The 20,413-nt window shown below is 33.5% G+C and overlaps 2 protein-coding genes and 1 pseudogene across 3 annotated transcripts; 2 read left to right on the top strand and 1 right to left on the bottom strand.

The window, feature by feature from the left end:
• Positions 1-8,406: 8,406 nt before the first annotated feature.
• Positions 8,407-11,244, top strand: LOC108465513 (2,3-bisphosphoglycerate-dependent phosphoglycerate mutase 1-like; annotated as a pseudogene).
• A 1,253-nt stretch (positions 11,245-12,497) lies between these two features.
• On the bottom strand, positions 12,498-13,946 carry LOC108466453 (cinnamoyl-CoA reductase 1). The gene is made up of 2 exons (XM_017766812.2): positions 13,014-13,946; positions 12,498-12,896 (listed from the first exon to the last, which is right to left on the bottom strand). Exons 1-2 carry the CDS (start codon positions 13,856-13,858, stop codon positions 12,746-12,748), a joined length of 996 nt encoding a protein of 331 aa, XP_017622301.1. The 5' UTR covers positions 13,859-13,946; the 3' UTR covers positions 12,498-12,745.
• A 2,366-nt stretch (positions 13,947-16,312) lies between these two features.
• Positions 16,313-20,048, top strand: LOC108466692 (type I inositol polyphosphate 5-phosphatase 5). Of its 2 annotated transcripts, none has more exons than XM_017767066.2 (10): positions 16,313-16,716; positions 16,809-16,902; positions 16,996-17,070; positions 17,602-17,692; positions 17,791-17,895; positions 18,144-18,708; positions 18,803-18,996; positions 19,098-19,206; positions 19,487-19,635; positions 19,713-20,048. In XM_017767066.2, exons 1-10 carry the CDS (start codon positions 16,636-16,638, stop codon positions 19,933-19,935), a joined length of 1,686 nt encoding a protein of 561 aa, XP_017622555.2. In that variant the 5' UTR covers positions 16,313-16,635; the 3' UTR covers positions 19,936-20,048. The 2 variants fall into 2 exon arrangements, with proteins under 2 accessions (XP_017622555.2, XP_052881251.1); XM_053025291.1 differs by having other exon boundaries at positions 16,809-16,908.
• The last annotated feature ends 365 nt before the right edge of the window (positions 20,049-20,413 follow it).

Genomic DNA, 20,413 nt, shown 5'->3' with positions numbered 1-20,413 from the left:
TTATGAGCTAAGTATTTAATTCCATATTCTGAGAAGAAGCTCATGTTTCTCTTTAATAAATTCGATTGATGTAATTATTTAGTGTTAGTGTTTTTAGCTAGGTAATTTATCAATTTAATCTTGATTCTAACCTTCTTTTTCAGCCTTTATCCACATCTTTAACCCAAGCCCCATTACAACCTTATTAAAAACCTTTTGATTTGTGTATCATCTCATTTAAAGTGGTGGAGATTTAATTTTCATGCAAGCCTATGGTAATAACTTTTCATGTTTGACTAATTGAGCGTTTATTTTTGAACCTTAAACACCTTGAGTGATTTGAGCGAATCTTTAGTGAGGATGCCAACTTTGTGTGATTTTGAATTAAAGGTAAGTACTTAGATAAAGGGAAAAACCTATGTTTTAAGTACTTAGATAAAGGGAAAAACCTATGTTTTCGTGATAAAATGCTTAAATTGGATTGTTTAAAAATTTGATGACTCTCAATGTATGGTTACTTGTGGATTACTTTGAAACATTATTGATGAGAATTATAAGTTGAGAAGAATTTATTTTAATTGTGAGTTGAGGATTTTGCTTGAGGATAAGCAAATGCTTAAGTGTGAGGATATTTGGTAAACCATAATATATACATATTGTTATCCCATGCTTGGCATATTTATGGATGATTTATCATTAGTTTTATTGAATTCGATGCTCCTAATCTTTTAATTTCATGTTTTATATTCAGGAGAGCATAGGAAAGTGAAAAGAGCAAGAAACGAGCCAAAAACGGACAAAATAGGTTGATTTCAGTAATCCACATGCCCGTGTTAGACACACGGGCAGGCCACACGCCCGTATGTTATGGCTGTGTCGACTTAAACCAACTCAGAATTTTACATTGCCTGAGCACCCTCATACGGGCGTGTCCCTGTCGAGCCCAAGTCTAATTCTATTCAGAAAAGGCTAATTTTGGGCTATTTTAGGCTTTCCAAAGTCTATATAAACACCCTAGAAGAGGATCAAAAGGGGACAGGTAGAATAGAAGGCAGAGGATACTTGAAAATAGCCATCAAAATCAGCTCGGACGCAGGATCTACTTCAAGACTGAAAATCTCCATTCAATTTCCTTAGAAGTTCTTTGGGTTTCTTTACGTTTTTTTATTTTCCCAATTTTGAGATGTTTTCCCCTGTCATTATGAACTAAACTCCCTAAATACCTAAGGGAGATGAAACCTAAGACAGATCTCATTACTATTTGAATTATATGATAAATACTTGTTCTTATTCTTAATTATATGTTCTTAATTATTGTTTTAATATTTCAGGATATTAATTCAAGTCTGATGTGCTTATTTAGTGGAGCAAAAGTCCCTGTTTAAAAGTAGATCTAGCATAATTAAGCAGAGTTGAATGCAATCCTAGACATAGGATGACGTAAATCTGTCAGATTAGAGTCAAATCTAATAAGGGAATCCATAGATCGAGTTAATGTGACAATAGGGGTTTTAATTAGAAAGAGATTTCAATTAATCAACCTAGAGTCAGTTGTTTTTAGTCTCAAGAGAGATATTAACATGAACTAGGGATTTCTACGGATTAAGTCAAGTGAATAAATTGTCTAGTTTAGAAGTAGTAAGTGAAGTTTAGGTGGATTCTTCCTTGGGTATTGTCTTCTCCATCGGTTTTCCAAAAGTATTTTCCAACTTTTATCTCTGTCGTGTTCTTAGTTAATTAGATAGTTAATCTTAGTTTAAAAACATCCCTTTAATTTTTAGGCTAGATAATAAAAAGATAGTAATTACTAGTACTTTTAGTCCTTATGGATACGATATATCCAGTCTCACCATAACTATACTACTGTTCGATAGGTGCGTTTGCCTTAGTCGAAATTTTTAATTAGTTTAGCGACCATCAATTGGATATTGGTCATGCAAGAAGAGTTAAATCAATTTGAGAGAAGCAAATTATGGACCCTAGTTAATAAACCTAGTGATAAATCTACTATAGGTACTGGGTTTTTAGGAACAAGCTAGATGAGAGTGGTAACATAGTGAGGAACAAGGCTAGACTTGTTGCTCAAGGTTACACTTAAGAGGAAGGAATAGATTATGATGAAACTTATGCTCCCGTAGCTAGGATGGAAGCCAGTAGAATGCTTTTAGCTTTTGCATGCTTTAATGATTTCAAATTACATCAAATGGAAGTAAAAAGTACTTTTCTAAATTGTTTTATAAATAAAGAAGTGTATATTGAACCACCACCTAATTTTGAAGATCAAAAATTTCCAAATCATGTTTTCAAACTTTTAAAAGCTTTATATGGTTTGAAATAAGCTCCTAGAGTTTCCTATGAAATATTATCAAATTTTCTTATTAAATTTTTTTTATAAAGGGAATGTTGACACAACACTTTTTATTAAAAGAAAAGACAGATCTATTGGTAGTTCACATTTATGTTGATGATTTTATTTTTGGTTCTACTAATAATATTCTTTGTTAAGAATTTTCTAAGCTAGTGCAAGGTGAATTTGAGATGAGCATGATGGAAGAACTAAATTTCTTTTTAGGACTCCAAATCAAGCAAAGAAAGGATGACATCTTTATAAATCAAGTAAATACAAAAAGGAAATGCTCAAGAAGTTTGGGATAGACACTCTCAAACCGCAAGCTACTTCTATAAGTCTGTCTACAAAGCTTGATAAAGATGATAAAGATAAATGTGTTGATTTAAAATTATATAGGTCATTTGATTGGTTCTTTGCTTTACCTTACCGCAAGTAGACTCGACATTATGTTTAGTGTATGCTTGTGTGTTAAATATCAATTTTGTCCTAAGGGATCACATTTACAAGCCCTGAAAAGAATCTTTAGATACCTTAGAGACACTTCAAATTTAGGTATTTGGTATTCTAGAGACTCATCCTTTAGCTTGCATGCTTTCTAGAATGCAGATTTTGGAGGTTACAAATTAGATAGGAAAAGCATCTTCAGTACTTGTCAATTTTTAGGCAACATGCTAATTTCATGGTTTCCAAAGAAACAAAATAGTGTTGTATTGTCCACCACCAAAGCGGAATATATTTTTGCCGGTAGTTGTTGTGCTCAAGTTTTATGGATAAACCAAAAACTTAAGGACTATGAAATTTATGTAGATATCGTTCCTATCAAGTGTGACAATACTAGTGTTATTTGTCTTATTAAAAATCTCATCCAACAATTGAGAACTAAACACATTGAAATTAGACATCATTTCATTAGAAATCATGTCCAAAACAGTGAAATTGTTCTAGAATATGTAGACACCTTAAATCAATTAGCTGATATTTTTACAAAACCTTTAGATAATGAAAGATTCTGGACACTCAGGAGAGAATTAGTTTGACCACCTTGCCTTGACTTTGTATTAATTTTTTTTCTCCATGTACATTATCTTATTTTTATTTTTTGCAAAAAGCTTGATAAGTATGATATTCATGGTTGTTATATGCAAAAAGATAAGGGGAGTTTTATATGAGAAGTTGATCTATTTTAACCTTATTTATCTAGCTTAAATTGCTTTTATGTTGTTTTTGCACTCATTGAATTATAAATTATATGCGTTATTCTTGTATATTGTACTTTCATGCATTTGAAATATGTAGGGATGTCTTTAAAGTCATTTTAGGACTCTTAGAACTTTTAAAAACTCAAAACTCTTGATTTTACAAATTTCACTGCACTTGGAAAACAGAATCGCAAAATCATTTTGAAAATATCGATACTTTTATAAAAATATCGATACTCGTGAAAAATATTGATACCACAAGCTGTTTTTAGGTACCTGCACTAGTTTTCTAACACATTCAAAACCTAAAATTTTCCCCCCACCGAAATCCTCTCAAATCCTCTCCAATTTTTTTTTTATATTTCTTCATTTTTTTGACAAATCTTGGTCTTTTAACATCTTCAAACCTCATTTCCTCAATATTTGTTCAACATTATTTGAAGATTTTGCCTATTTCAACACTTTTGAGGTAAAAATTTAACATTTTCAATTTGTTAATTTTATAAAATGTAGGTTGAAATGGTGCTTTTTGATGGATTATTGAGTTGTTTTGGACTCCAAATATCGTGTTTTATTGCAGGAGGTCACCTATTTTTAAAGGTTTTCTTAACTTTTTTACCTCAAACCCTTGCCCATCAAGTGTTTGTTAAAATTCCCTGAAGCGTTTTCCATTGAGTTTTAGTGCTTCTATGTGTCTTTTTAGCTAGTATGGCCCCTATGAAAAGACCTAGAATCGATACATCATCTTCTCATACATCTAGTGAGTTGGAGTCGTCCTTTAACGAATGTTTTCAAAACTCAAACTCTTTATCTCGTTTAACTCACATTTTGCTTCAAATTGGGTTTGAGAGTCTAGGAAAGTGGATTTAGCCATGTTAGAGGCTATTAATTTTGTTCATTTCCCTATTTTACAAAATTAGGGTTGGATGGGATTTTTAAATATTTCTTCGCCGACTTACCTTAATCTTTTTTGTGCTTTCTTTTTAAATGTCAAACTTGAGCATGATGAGTCCGACGATACCGTTTTAGCCATCACTTTATTTTTAATGAAAACCTCTATACGCCTTATTGTCGAAAATTTTGGCAATTATCTTCATTTGCCTCCTGGAAGTAACTCCGATGAAAAATGTCATTTTAATCTCGCACTTTTTATTCAGTCTGGATCAACATCCAAACTTAATCTTCATGGTCATTTCCTCCATTTAATTCTCACTTGGAACCTTAGACCTATAAAAAAGCATGCCAAGCTTCGAAACACCGATTATTGGTGGCTCAATAGGCGTCCCGGCCTTGCTCTAATAATGTTTAATGACATTAATAAAGATATTGGAAGGAGGCTGAATACAAATGTCACTCTTCCTCATGGCACTTATTTGTCATACCTTTTTAGGCAATTAGGTATTAATACCCATGGAGACACCGCTGTTTCCTCAAACTAACCAATTAGTTATGGGGGTATTCATTATGCAAGATATCATTTTGATGCCAACTCCGGTACGTGAATTAAGAGCGATCATCCGACAGATAATGAAGATGACGACATCGACGCTGCTTTTGAAGATGTTTCGACACCCAAGCCTGCTCTTCCACCGACTTCTTCTTCACATGCTACTCAATCCTCTTCCGAGGTTAATAGTGCCATACTTGATGCTATCAATTCCTTGAGCAATGATGTTCAAGGTCTTCAACAAGAGGTTCGATCCCATAGGGAAGACATTAACTTTAAGCTATCTACTTTAAAGTCTCAAATGACGTCTCTCCTTGCATGTTTTCCTTCGACACCTATTTTCTCCCCTCCTCATGATGATTAGAGTAGCTCTAGGACGTACATTTCATTTTCATAGCATTTGCACCTTCATTTCTATGTTTATGCCTATGTCATTGTTTTTATTGCATTTTATCGCTTTCTTTGTATTTTGAGATACAATTTTCCTTTAGTTCATTGCTCATTCAATTTTATCTCTCTCTTGTGATTAACTAACTTCTTTTCTCCTTTAGCTTTATTTGATTTTTATATAAAAAAAGGAGAGAAGAAAAGGTAAATTAAGGTAAATTAATTTATTATTCTTTGATAATAACTAAAGCAAATTTTTGTGACATATTTTTCTTAAAGTAAAAATGAATGTCAACTTGAATGAAAAATTTTATTTTGGCCTAAAATTTTAATTTTTTTATTAAGGAGAGCAATTATTCAAAAATAAATTTACCAAATGTTTTGTTATATCAAAAAGGGAGAGATTGTTAAACCAAGCATTATTAAACTCCTAGAAAATTTTGAAACAATTTTAAAACCAAGCGAAAATGATTTTAACCAAGTTAAAATGATTCCAATCAAGTTAAAATCATTTTAACACATCAAAAATGATTTTCAAACAAGTCAGGATTGCTCCATGCCAAAAAGTATCGATACCATTTGGTCAAGTATTGATATTTTAGGAATTATCGATACCCTTAGAAAAATCGAGACCAAACATGCATTCTATTTTCAGGAACCTTAAAAATTATTGATACTATTTTTCTGGTATCGATACTTTTTGAAAATAATTGATACATTTTTAAAAACAACATCAAAATAGCATTTTGTTTCTTATAAACCCTACAAAGTATCGATTCGGTATCGATATCTATTTCAAAAAGATTTGATAAAATATTTTTTGGTATCGATTAATAAATCCCAACGGTCACTGAATCAACATTTATTACAAAAATTATCGATACCCTTTTCTTTGGTATCGATAATCGCAGTTGCAGGCGAAATAAATGCTCTGGTTTTACATCTCCAATGACCATATTCACTACACCAAACAACTTTAACGGTTGGAAATCTATTAAGGGGTATAAATACCATCCTCCAAAGACTTACAACATCAAGAAAAACACTTTCAAGCAAAAGTCATCAATCAAACAATCTTAGAGCTTAATACTTTCACATTCTTCTTCCATACACTTGTGAGTTTTATCTCTATTCTCTTTCTCAAGTGTATTTTATTGTATTTGAGCTTCATTTTGCAAACAACTTAATCTTGTAAGGATTGTTTCTTTGTTTGCTTATTTGTATCTCTTTGAGAGGGTTTGTAACTTAAGATTTGGGGTAGAAATCTTAAGGAGTAGTAAGGTTGAACATTGTCCTCAAAGGTTGAACAAATTAGTGAACTTAAGAAAATCCTTAGTGGTGGAAAGCTAAGGTAGTGGAATAGGTAATTGGAACCGAACCACTCTAAATTCTTTGTGTTAATTGTTTCATTTTTTTGTCTTTGCTTTCACCAATATTTTTAAAGGCCAATTCACCCTTCTTGAGATCTTCAGTTTATTCCATCGAGCTAACAAAAAAACACATTATTATGATCCAACATATAAATAAAATGAGACATAATGTGTAATTTGTTAAGCACAATAGTGTAGCATAAAAATTTTAATCACATGGTTATGGGTTGGAATTCATAATGACAATGGCTAGCATAATAAAAAGACTTAATTCATGAATTTTTAATGTCCAATGTCTTAATTGATGGGGTAATTAATTTATTTTATTTTATTTTATTTTTAAGTGACCTTTAAAAGTAATAATAAATCCGATATCATTTTATAAAGGAATTTGGCTTTCCTACTGTCTACATGTTTAACTATGATTATAAGTTGAATTTTATATTTAATGAGTAAAAATAATGAATTGTATCCTAACATACATTATTATCTATTTTTCGGTCATATTTAGGGCTCAGAGCGTAAGATTAGCTGAAGTTAGAACTTAGAATCAATCCATCAACTTTGCGCTTGCAACTCAGCAACATTGTTACCATTAATCCATGACTTTTGCTTCCAAATCGATATTAGTTGGTTTAGATTTTGTGGTACACAATGGTATTTATGGTTTCTAAACCATCAACTTTATCACTTTAATAATAACTTTATATATTTTTTTAAGAAATATATTATGTATGCCATAATTTAATCTGAATAATATAAACTTTTATTTGATAATTTGAATATAATGTCAATACACAAATAATTTTTAAACTACAATCTATATCTATTGTACTTATAAACTCTTTTACTTAATATCATAAGTTAACCTGGTGAAACACTCTTCTAAAAGGAAGATCATTTAAAACAACAAATAATTCTATAACTTTTTTTAATTAAATAACTACAACATTAAAATTTATATTACAATGTAGGGTTAATATATTTTTGGTTTATGAACTTGACAACTAGATTTATTTTATATTTATATATTTTTGGATTATGTATCATTTGGCACCTAAGTTTTTCGGCCCCAGTTAGATACTTGAGTTTGACTTCAAGATTTAATTTGGTATACATACCGAACGACATTATGTGACCCAATGAATATTTGACATGTGTGCTCTAGTAAAAAAATAAGTACTTAATTGAGAGAAAGAAAAAGCTTAGGTACCAAATTGAATGTTAAACTCAAACTTAAGTACACAAACCTCAAGTATCAAGTTGAAAAAATTCAGGTCCCAAAGTGAACATTGAAGTTAAACTTAAGTACCAAATTAGGAAAAAAACTCAAGTACCAAATTGAACATTGAAGCCCAACTTAGATACCAATAGTATATTAACCTTACTTTTTTGGTCCATTTTAGTACCTGGACTTGACAATTGTTCTATTTTGATCTTCAAACTTGAAAATGTAGAAGTTTAATGACATGATATTTTAGAATTGTACAAAGTCATCACCTAGAAAAATGTAAATCTAATGACATGGTATAATTTAAGAGTATCACCTCATCAAACTTTTCTATTTTTCCAAGTTCAAATATCAAAATAGACTTAGTTATCGAATTTAGATACCAAAGTGGATTAAGAAAAATATTGACATAAAAGTGAACATAGTTAACAAATTTAGGGGGCAAAAATCGAATTAACCCTTAAAATGAGACTCTTGCGCCACTTTCTCTTCCTCTCGTTTTTGGCCCGCTATATTTATACTGTCACTTCCTTCGCCTGAATTCTCTAATTTTATTTTGTCAATTTCTATTCATACCCATTTGGCCTCTCAAGTATGTTACACTTCTCTTTTACTTTCCCTTTTTTTCAGTTTTGCAATGGCTTTGCTTTGATTAATTTATTTTCATTCTTTTTTATACGTTATAAATTTTATCTAATGGGAAAAAAATGTCAAAAGAAAATTATACCTGTATTCCCAGAATCTCTGTGGGTTTTGTCTTTTAAAAGGAAGCTTGACATTACATGACAGTCCTAGTTTTTGTTTTCTTTTTTTGGAAGTTACGTGACAGTACTGTTGAATATTAATATGATATATTATTAAACTAGTCATGTCAATAGTGTTGATGCCATGTCTTGTTTATTCCTCTAATTTTCATGTTTATTAAACATATCCTGTTCTGCTGAATTATCTGCTCCTTGGGTGTATATCTTGTAAGTAGTAATATTAATGTGCTGATGGTGAGATAGGTTATATTGGACTATCAGAATGGCTACTGCCATGTTCCACAAATCAATAGCAACAATTCAGCTGAATTCCAGTGGTAATGAATGGAGCACTTGTAAGAAACTCGGGAAGTATCCATTAAAGATTATCTCAAAGGCCTTTGTAGTTGATGTTGGAGGGAGTTTTATCTATGGCCAATCAAAGTTACATGGTGTTCATGCATTGTCTTCTCAGTCACCACTGATGGATCTTGTTTCATCTTTCTCACAAAATACAAATGATTACAAAAACAATACATCAGGTGAGTTCATCTTATCCTGAACCAATTATATATGTATATATATGTTGCCCTCTGTTAGGAGATGAGGATATGTGTTGTTTGTAAGTTTTGTTCTGGTGGGATCTGCTTTGATACTAATTCGACACGGTGATTCTCTATGGAACGAAAACAATTTGTTCACTGGTTGTGTCGATGTGCCATTAACCAAGAAAGGCATAGAGGAAGCTGTCGAAGCTTGCAGGAGAATAAGCAATATACCTGTAGACATGATTTATACGTCGTTATTGATTCGTCTACAGATGACAGCTATGCTTGTCATGACAAACACCGCCATAAAAAGGTCAATCCAAAACAATGTTCCGATTTTCTTTTCTAATTATGTAAAATATTTTTTTCTTCTCAATGCAATGTACTTGAAGATATTAAACTTCAATTGAATTTCAAAGCAGCAGTAATATAACTTGTCTTGATTTTCTTTTGGTCATGCTGTCAAATTGCTTGCAACATAGAGATTCCTTTAGTTCCATGTATGTTTCTCAGGTACCTATCATAATACGTAAGGAAAGTGATCGGGCAAAAGAATGGAGTCAGGTTTTCAGTGAAGAGACTAAAAGGCAATCTATTCCAGTTATAACAGCTTGGGAGTTGAATGAAAGAATGTACATTAAATTTCATTTTTCTCTGGTTTTCTTAGCTTTACTATTTTCTTGGTTGAGCTTGATCTTGAAACAAGCTTTTTTACTCTTTAAGTATGGGGAGTTACAGGGCCATAACAAGCTGGAAACGGCTGAAAAATACGGAAAAGAGAAAGTTCATGAGTGGCGACGAAGTTGCAATAGTCCTCCAGCCAATGGCGAGAGCTTGAAAATGTGTTCTCAAAGGGCTGTAGCCTATTTTAGAGAACATGTAAGTGCACCACCCTGGTTTAAGGCTAATGTTCTTTCTTATTATGTTGAAGGTTTAAAACAGCTTAACATGTAGAATCCAATTAACTAGTAAGATTTTCATTGCAGATTGAACCCCAACTTTGATCCTGAAAACATGTGATGGTTGCTTCACATGCGAATTCCCTGAAGTCTATTATCATGTATCTTGACAAATTAGCTACACAGGAGGTAGCAAAGACAATATTTTGTAGTACTCATATTCCTATAGAATATGTATTGTACTTTGTACGAGCAAATAACCTCTATTTCTTATGAGTAAACAGGTTACTAGCTTAGAATTGTCAACTGGGATTCCCTTACTATACATACATAAAGAAGGTGAATTTCTTAGAAGAGGAAGTCCTGTGGGATCTAAAGAGGCTGGTGTTTATGCCTACTCCAAAGTACGAACTCAATCAATTATCACTATCTAAAACCTATATGAACTTAGCCACCAGGTTCCAACTTCCATAATTTTGGAAAGTCGATGCAGACACATGGAAAATGAACATTTTAGTACTTATTCTTGCATGTTAGTTAGCTTTTTTCTGTTCCCTTTTCAGAAAATGCAGCTTAACAGATCGCTGTATTTTGCTACATGCAGAGTCTTGCCTTTTACAGGGAGACACTGGATGCACTGTTTCAGTAACACATGCAGGAAGGTAAGTTTCATGTTGGTTCTTTCATAAACTTTTGTACTTTTAAACTATCTGCAATGTGAAATGTTCAATCAGATTGCTCTAAGATGTTGATATGCTTTACGCTTTTGCAGGAGACAACCAACCGCCGAGTAGTAGTAGGGTTCCTTGCAATGTACAGAGCTCTTGCCGATCTTTATGCGAATTGGTAGAGTTTTCTCAGTTGCACATCTACATTCTCGAGTATTTTGGAGGTACAATGGGAAGATTACATTCATATGGTGAAGGTAGATATTTTTTCCTGTAAAATAAATAAATGAATGAATCATTAATGTATCTTTTGGGCGTTTCCAAGGTTGTTTTGAATCTAAGATTTCTTTTGAAAGGAATGATGGAATACTAATGTAATGAACATTTCTTATTCCACGTCGAAAAATGAACTTTGTTGCTAAAGCTTGCTGTTAATGAAAACTTTCACATGAATGGTTGAAGTCTCTCATTTTGCTCTCCCTGCCGCCGGTGCCTTTTGTGTCTTCCGGCCAAGGCTGTAGACGATCGAAAGCTCTTTCTCTCCTCTTCAATCCTATATGTTTGGTTGGCCCTATAGCTTCCACAACTTCCTTGTTGTTGCCTTCTCTGGTTTGGTTCTTCGCTGGCGGCCTACTGTTTCATCTCTAGAGCATCATCGTCGTCACTATTCTGGCTTCCAGCCCCATCCAATTAGAGGTGAATGCTGCATCCAACCTCGACTTGACTGATCCGTCTATTGCTTCAAACCATCACTGGCAGTTTCCTCCATGCGCCACTCAGCCTAGCAGTCTCTTCGCCTCAGCCATTGGTTCGCTTGGATCTCTGGCAGGAGATCCTGAGTGACTGTTGTTTTTTTAGTCTTTAAGGTTTTTGGTGTTGTAATGTGACCAGCTGTTTGGCCATGGAATAGCCAGCCACCCGTCCCAATTCCACCCCTGGCCTTGTCCCATTTCTGGACTCAAACCACTTTTTTGGTAGGATAAGGTCATGTCAGAATAATAATTTTTTGTGGCTCTCGGTTGGGTTGTGGCACTTGAGTCCCGCACAGGACTCAATTCACTAATTCCTTGGTGAATTTGGTCTGTCAAGTCCCCTCAAGAGTTAGGCCTTTTGGGATCTCGTTACTACTATTGTTTCAAGTCAATAGTCGCATCCACTACCGGAGGCAATGACCGCTTAAAGACTTACTGCATCAAGGTACAGAATCTCACGTTTGTGTCAAAGTCTCTTCCTTGCTTCCATTAGACAAGGAGGCTTGATTCAAGCAATGATGATTTTTTTTATTATCTAGATTGTTAGATTTACTCGCCTTCTGGAGCTTTGCCTCTATAAGACTCGAGTAAATGCCTTGTTTAGCTTGAGTTGGTGGCCTCAATGGCTTTTGTTTGTACCAGTCGCGTTTGTGCCAAAGTCTCTTCCTTGCTTCCATTAGAGAGGGAAGCCTGACTCGAGCAATGATGATCTTTTTCTATTCAAGATTGTTAGACACACTCGCCTTTCGGGGCTTTACCTCTACAGGACTCGAGTCTCCTTGTGCTAGGAGCCTCGATGGCCCTTCTGGTTGTTCTCTTTGAACTATGAAAAAAACAAATTGAAGTGCATAGGTTCAAGGTTAATTAATTAGATAATAAGCTGTTCATTAAAGCAAGGAAGCATCTATAGTTTAAATTGCACAATTTTCAAGTCTGAAAAAGCTGCAAGATTCATGTTTTTCATTCCATGAACTGTTGGTCGACTCAAAGTGATTAAGGTAACACGTCTCTTCTTAATGCTTTATCCAAATAAAATATATAATTTAAAAGAAAAGTCAACAAACTTTGTCCACCTTTTTACTTCAGACTTACGTAGACGGAAAATTTAAAACAAAGGAAAAAGAAAAAAATCATAACAGGTTTTGTTTCCTAATTTCTGATTGTAACATCTGCTAGTGCGATTTCAGGAAGCCTTTGGTTACCAAAGAGTCCACGGTCTCACGAACAGCATCTTCAACTGGTGTGAAAACTAGACCCAAATCAATTAATCGCTTGGCTGCCTCTTTGCAAGGAACTAACCCCGGTTGCGTTTCCTCTGCAAACCTGAATGTTCAAATGTTGTTTCAACAATGTTAAAACTTGCACTACTACACTAGCAAAAAACACTATTACAGGTAAAAAAGAATTAAAGAGGGAAAACAAAACAAAATAAAACAAAACCTGTGGACAGGATAATGAGGGAAAAGTTTGGACACAGTTTGAGCAAACTGAGAGAACTGATAGATACCATTAGTGCAAAGATATCTACCAGAAGCAACAGGTGACTGGAACAATAATATCTGTGCTTTGGCAACATCTTTAACATGGACTGCCCCTAACCAGTGGTACTCCTGGGTATCTTTAGAGCCTTGTAACAATTGTAGCAGCACCGCGCAACTTGCATTCAAGTTGGGTTGCAACATAGGACCTAAACATGTTGCTGGATTTATAGCCACTACATCAAGTCCATGTTTCTCTGCATATTCCCATGCCGCTTTCTCAGCTAGGGTCTTTGACACTGGATACCATTTATGTCGTGCCTTGCAGTATTCCAGGTCTGTCCAGGATGATTCGTTGAAGGGTCCTTGGGTTTTAGGGTCCCAATTGGGGTTTGGAACCATGGCTGATATAGAGGAAGTCAGCACCACCCGTCTGACCTTGGCTGATCTAGCGGCTTCGAGTACGTTGAGTGTGCCCTGCACCGCTGGTCTCACCAGTTCCTTGTCTGGGTCTTTGGGATCTTCCAGACTGCAAGGAGAGGCCACGTGGAATACACCCTGGCAGCCCTCCACCGCTTTGAGGACGGCTGGGTAGTCCAAGACGTCGGCCTCGTACACCTGCAGCACCACGCCTCGGGAAGTGGCGCCGGGGAGAGACAACAGATGGTTGGGGTCTGAGCCTGGGTAAATCGCTGCGTGGACCCGGGTATAGCCGTCTTCAAGGAGGGTGCGGACCAGCCATGACCCTATAAATCCATTAGCTCCGGTCACGCACACAGCTTCTTTAGGGTTTGCCGCAGCAGCCATTCTCAACCTGAATTTTGATTAAAAGATTTTAGATTTAATTACATATAAACTCTCGAACTCTAATTAATGTATTTTTAATATATATATTTGTGATTACTTTTTGCAAAATAATTATGGGTGACAATTATAATAAGAATTTTTAAAATGAAAATATTCATTAGATCAAAATAAATTATTTGAATATTCGAATTATTTCATCTTTTATATATATTTGAAATTATTTGAATGAAATAATCGGTTAAATTTTTCGTTCAAGAAAATAAATATTTAATATTCAAATTAAATAATCTTAATAAGAGGCTAAAATTATTTTAGTTGTAGTTTTAATAATTTATGTGAATATTTTAAGACAATGGAAGTAGAGTGCCTAGTTTCCAACAAAATAAATATTACATTATGAAAGGGAGAAGTAATACAAATAAATTTGATATTTGAGAAATAATTATATTTTACCAATAATCACTTTTATAAAATAAAAGTATAGTTAAAGAATTTGAATTTTAAGTTGATTGTTCTTTTCTTGGATTAACTCATAACTCATATCTAAATGTTTTTAATTTTAATTTTAATTTCTTTTTCTTTTTAGAATTTATTTGGAAACTTTTATAAAATACGAGAATTCATTGTAATGGTATAATAATTTATTTGACCTTTTAATTTTATAGAAAAATTATTTTAGTTATTTATTTATTTTTGTCTCTTTTAATACTTAAATTTGCGTTCTTTATCAAATCATCTAAGAATTGATTGGAAAATTTAACAAATGTTAACTTTGTTAATGTCGGGATACACAGTGGTGTGTTTCAAAACAACATACAAAATAAATAATGAAACGTAGTTTAAAACGAATTAATAATAACACATGCAATATGTACAATAAATAAAAAAATTAGATTCAATTGTAAATAAAATGAAATTTAAACATGTAAATACATCAGATTAAAAATGCTAAATGTACTACAATTGTTTAGTTTATCATGATGTTGTCATCGATCTTACGTTGGTTTGTTGTTAACTTGTGACACAAACTCAATCAATAAAATTATCAGTTGTCATTATATGCTATTGATGGAAGTAATAAAGTGTATATAATAAAATTCAATAATTGGCACGCTTTGCTCCACTCCTCGTTCCACTATTAATGTATAATCTTGAAATTCACTACCACCTCCATGAATGTTGGATGCATCCATCCCCGCTTCACCCTACTCCATTTCAATTTAATTTTTGCTACTTATTTTTAATATTTGTAGAGTCAAGTAAATATTTGAACATAATTTTTAGAAAAATTTAAACATAAAATATATGAATATTTTATAATACATTATTACATTTTTACTCTTTTAATAATTATATATATACAAGATTAAATGAAAATTTTATATAGTGAAGCAAGACGAGGCGGAACAAGCAATTACTATAACCGCTCCATACCCGCAATCTAAAAGAAAAAAAATCCTCCCCACCCTATAACCACTTTTCAGAAAAAAAAAAAACTACTTCATATGAAGCAAATCGATTCAAAATCTATGAAACGGTTCAAATTTTGTCTTCTCTATGTCTGACTAATTATAATATAGAATCAATATAATATACAATAGATAAAGAGCCAAACAAAATCCGAATTAACTCGAATAAAATCCATATATCATTATTACAAATAATGGAATTCAAACCCAAACGTTGAAGTTATGGGACCTCACCCATTATACTAACTATACTAAAACCTAGGCTTTCATCAATGTCTTTTAAGTTTAATCATTTTATTCTTGGAAATTGATGTAGGAAATTTAATAGGGTAAATTACATTTGAGGTTACTAAACTATTAGTAAGTTTTTGTTTTGGTTATTTAACTTTAAAATATTATAAAATGATCACTGAACTATTTGAAAGTTTTTATTTAAGTCATTAAGCTGTTAAAACCGTTGTTATATGACTTTCTCTGTTCACACTATTTGTACCAAAAGAAAGCTCTCATTCTCGTTCTCTTCTGCAATTAAGTTTATTTTTTTCATAAAACAACTTTGAATGTTACGAATTTGCAAACCAAAATTTAAACATCTTTATTCTCTAATCTCCAACACCGACCATCAAATCGACTTGAATCTAAGGTATATTCTTCTACTCCTCAATGAGTATTGATCTATCATATCAATCGTCAAATCATTATTTGAAGTTTACTGGCCGAACTTTAAAAAGAAAAAAACTTAAATAAAAGCTTTCAAATAGTTGAATGACTTAAATGAAAACTTTCAAATAATTAAATGACTATTTTGTAACTTTTAAAGTTAAAAGAAATAATTTATAATTAGAACTATTTTAAAATATAGAGATTAAAAGGGAATCGAATGGATAAAATTAAAGATGATGTGTTATGAATTTACGTAGACAAAGCAAATGTTATATAGCAAAAGATATACACATTTTTTTTTCTTTTTTTTTTTTTTAACTGCAACTCAACGGTTTCTTTGCTTACCCTCTTATAATAAGTCTTATACTCTCCGAAACAATTGGCGCTTATGTCTCATCCTTTTGAAACACATCACAAAAATGTTTTCATTCCATTATGTTTCCTAAAACAAAAATTAAAGAAAATCATATGAAAAAAAAAATTTTAAACTCAAACACCCAGTTTTTGTTTTGAATTAAACTCGAAGACCCAGATTTTGTTTTTGTGTTTTTGTTATGAATCATTGTCATTTTGACAGTTTAATTTAAGAGTACATTGGGGAAAATTTTTGACATTTATTTTCTTACTTAATTTATAAGTAACCTAATGAATGAAAGCCAACTTGGGGATGATCGTAGCGGTGCCACCTCTCCTGACAACTCCGTTAAGAATGACAAGAAAAAGAAGGTACTTGATCTTTGATCCTGGGAAAACAATTGTTCCCATATTTTGTTTGATTTTTATTTGATTTGATTTGTTTGATTTTGCTGGGCATCAAGTTCAATATTCCAAAGATTTTTTCTTCTAAGAGACGAGGTAGAGGAGGCTCAGACGATGATTTTGCATCATCAGAGTGTGATACAATTTCTGCTGGTATCAGCCCTTATCTGACTATTAATTCAAAATACTTTATTAATTTTCCTTTGGTTTTTTTTTCTTAAGTCGTTTGTGGGATATGTTTGATAGATTTGGAGAAGAAGATTGCATCAAGGAACAAGGACCTTTTAGAAGCCTCTTCTTACATAAGGAGGAGTTTCATGGGTATGGTTAGTGTATTAGGTGCAATGAACCCTATTTTCCTTTCAGTATGTGGTTATGAAAATGTTGATATATACGTGTTTGTGTGATTAGCGTGGGTATATTCATTTGGTTTTATGTTTTTTTCTTTTCATGTATTTGGAGAGTTTGTGAAGGTTATATTGTTTGAAAATGTGTCGGACATGAGTGCATTAAGAGAAATAAACAACATAGATAATGAAAATAATAATAGTGCATGACAACTTTCATTTATTATATGTATAAAGCAAGGTATCCCATCATCAAAAGAGACTTAAGTTGTTCTTATCAAGTGTAAAATTTTGGTAGCTTACCTAACAGGAAAATGTTTGATTTATAAGCCAGATATTAGTTACTTACATGTGGGAAGATCTAAATGAACCAGTGTAAGTTTCAGTTCTGATGTTGACCTCATGGCCTTTATCATTGACAAATTTGTTGGTATTAGAATCCAAAATTGGGAGAGTGAAAACAAAAAAAGTGAACATCCTGTTGCTAATTCTTGTCTACTCTCAGAAAGAAAGGAAAGTGGTGGGCTGCTCGAAGGGCTGAATCTCTCGAATTTCGAGTGTTCCATGGCATCAATGACTGAAATTCGAGATTTCCGGTATGGATTCCGTGTTGTGGTTTGAAATTGTTTTTGGTGCATCTGATGAGGCCTATGTTATTTCTTACAGCAGGAAAATGTCATTGTTGAGCTTGCAGGATATTTGTTGCAACCTGGAATGTGGGAGGGAGGACACCCAACAGTGACATGAACTTGGAAGATTTCTTGCTAATGGAGCACTCTGCAGATATATATGTTTGTGGGTATGGTTGACTCAGGATTGTGTTATTTTTTATTCTTAAGTTTCTGGTCTGTTTAAGCATTGGTTACTATCACACGAACACGATAGCTTAAGCTCAATTAACCTGGAGATAGCTTTAGCAAGATGATAAGAACGAAAGTGTTAACTCGTCATGAGTTTTTTCGACTTTGTTTCCAAATTCATGTATCTTTCTGGCTTCTGTAATGAGTTGTTTTGAAGCATGTTTTACTTAGAATATTGATTTCCCAGGTTTCAGGAAATTGTTCCACTCAATGCTGGAAACATTCTAGTAAGTGAAGACAATGAGCCTGCTGCAAAATGGTTGGCCCTTATAAACCAAGCACTTAACAAGCCACATCACAGTTCTAGTAATTCGACTCCGGACTCTGGCAATGATTTGAAAAACTTCAATACTAATGTCTCCAAGGAGTCGAAATCTCCGACCAATGCTCATATTTTTGACAAACCTGTGCTCAAAGTCCTGAATAAGAATTTCAGGGCTGGGAGTAGCCTTCTCAAGACTTGCAACTGTCCTACTGATTCCACAAGTGGGGAGAATCGAAGGAAAAAGACGGTTCAAGATTTAGCAAATGAACTAGACCTTGGTTCGAGATATAATATCGGTGAGTTGGTTTCGCTCTCTGATATGTTCCCACTTTGTTCAATTGAGGAGATGAATTACCGCCTTATAGCGAGCAAACAGATGGTTGGACTGTTCCTGTCGGTGTGGGCTCGAAAGGAGTTGGTACCGTACATTGCTCATGTCAGAGTATGCTCTGTAGGAAGAGGAATAATGAAACGCCTTGGTAACAAGGTTAGCATATTAATGTTGCTTTAATCAATGATTGCATTTCAGGAAACCTGATTGGCAATATTTTGTTTTGAGAATTAATACCACAGTTTTGCAGGGATGTATAGCGGTAAGCATATCGTTGCACCAAACGAGCTTTTGCTTCGTGTGCAGTCACTTAGCTTCCGGTGAGAAAGAAGGCGATGAGATCAAGAGGAATGCTGATGTTTCTGAGATCCTCAAAGGCATACAGTTTCCCATCATTTGCAAAACTCCGAATCATTTAGCCCCAGAGAAAATTATTGAGCATGAGTATGTTTGCTTTGATATAACCATTTCTACACAACATTGACCCTTTTTATTTAAAAGAAAATGTTGCTATGTCATTGATTTAGAAATTGTGAATATTGCAGCCGAGTAATATGGCTCGGGGATTTGAATTATCGGGTAGCGTTAAGCTATGAAACAACCAAGAGCCTGTTGGAGGATAATAACTGGGACACCCTTCTGGAGAAAGATCAGGTTTATCACTTTCTACTTCTAAAGATCAACAGACAGTAATATCAGAAATTTGCATACAAAATTGAGATAACAATGTCAGCCCTTTGCATGAACATGAGCACAGGTCAATAACAAGTTGCTTTTGCTTTAAGAAACTACAAAAAGTCAAAAAGTCGGCCAGTCATTGTCAAGATGTTAGCTTCCTTGAAAATGATGTCTGGATTATAACAGTGAACTGTTAAGTTCCTTTCGACTTTCAAGATGTTAACTCCACTGACCGGTTCTTTTCCATTAAGTGCAGTTAAATATGGAGAGAGAAGCTGGGAGAGTATTCGATGGTTTCAAAGAGGGACGGATACTCTTTGCTCCTACTTACAAGTATTCACAAAATTCGGATTCATACGCCGGAGAAAATGGCAAATCCAAGAAGAAACGCCGAACGCCTGCATGGTATTTTCATCTTCTTACATCACAATGCTAAATGGAAATACATGGATTCCTTGGATAAACTTGATATGTTTCTTCAGGTGTGATAGGATACTATGGCGCGGTTCTGGCATCGAGCAATTATCTTATATTCGTGGAGAAACAAGATTTTCTGATCACAGACCTGTTTCTTCTCTCTTTTCTGTCGAGGTACAAGTAAAAAGGAAACATGATACCAGGTTCAGGAAAGGTTATTCCTGTGGTGTCAGGAGATTCGAGTACGACGCATGTATACCTCGAAGGCATAGTTTCTATGATTACTAACTGAAAACCTTCAATTTGCTTATTTTGATTTATAGATCATTAAGTTTTTCACTTGTATTTGTTTTCCTCTAAAATACATACATACATGCATTACATACATCTATTGATGTAAAGCAGCTTCCTAATACAGCATAGGGGGAAAGGGAAAAACAAAACCCATTCAAATCTTCTTCTTGCAACCCATCAAATTGAACATACTGTTGCACCATCAAACTTGTGTTCAGCTTAATCTTAAAAAAATTTACTGCAATAGTTAGTCTGACAATACTCGATTCAGCTTCAATTAGAGTAGGTTTAGTAGTCATACATAGTCTGAGAAGCATGACATAGAGGAAATTGTTGATTACCAGGATTATTATCCATCTCCACAGTAATGCCTTTTTGCTCTTGATCGTCTATTAAAATCTGTTGACCTTAATCTCTTTCTTAACCTTTGTCTGATTTTTACGAGCAATTTTTTTTATCTCATTATAAAAAA

This window comes from Gossypium arboreum, chromosome 2 (genome assembly GCF_025698485.1).
Source record: "Gossypium arboreum isolate Shixiya-1 chromosome 2, ASM2569848v2, whole genome shotgun sequence".
In the NCBI taxonomy this organism is placed as follows: Eukaryota; Viridiplantae; Streptophyta; class Magnoliopsida; order Malvales; family Malvaceae; genus Gossypium; species Gossypium arboreum.
The sequence above is the reverse complement of the archived record's forward strand: the minus strand, read 5'-3'. Positions and strand labels throughout refer to the sequence as shown.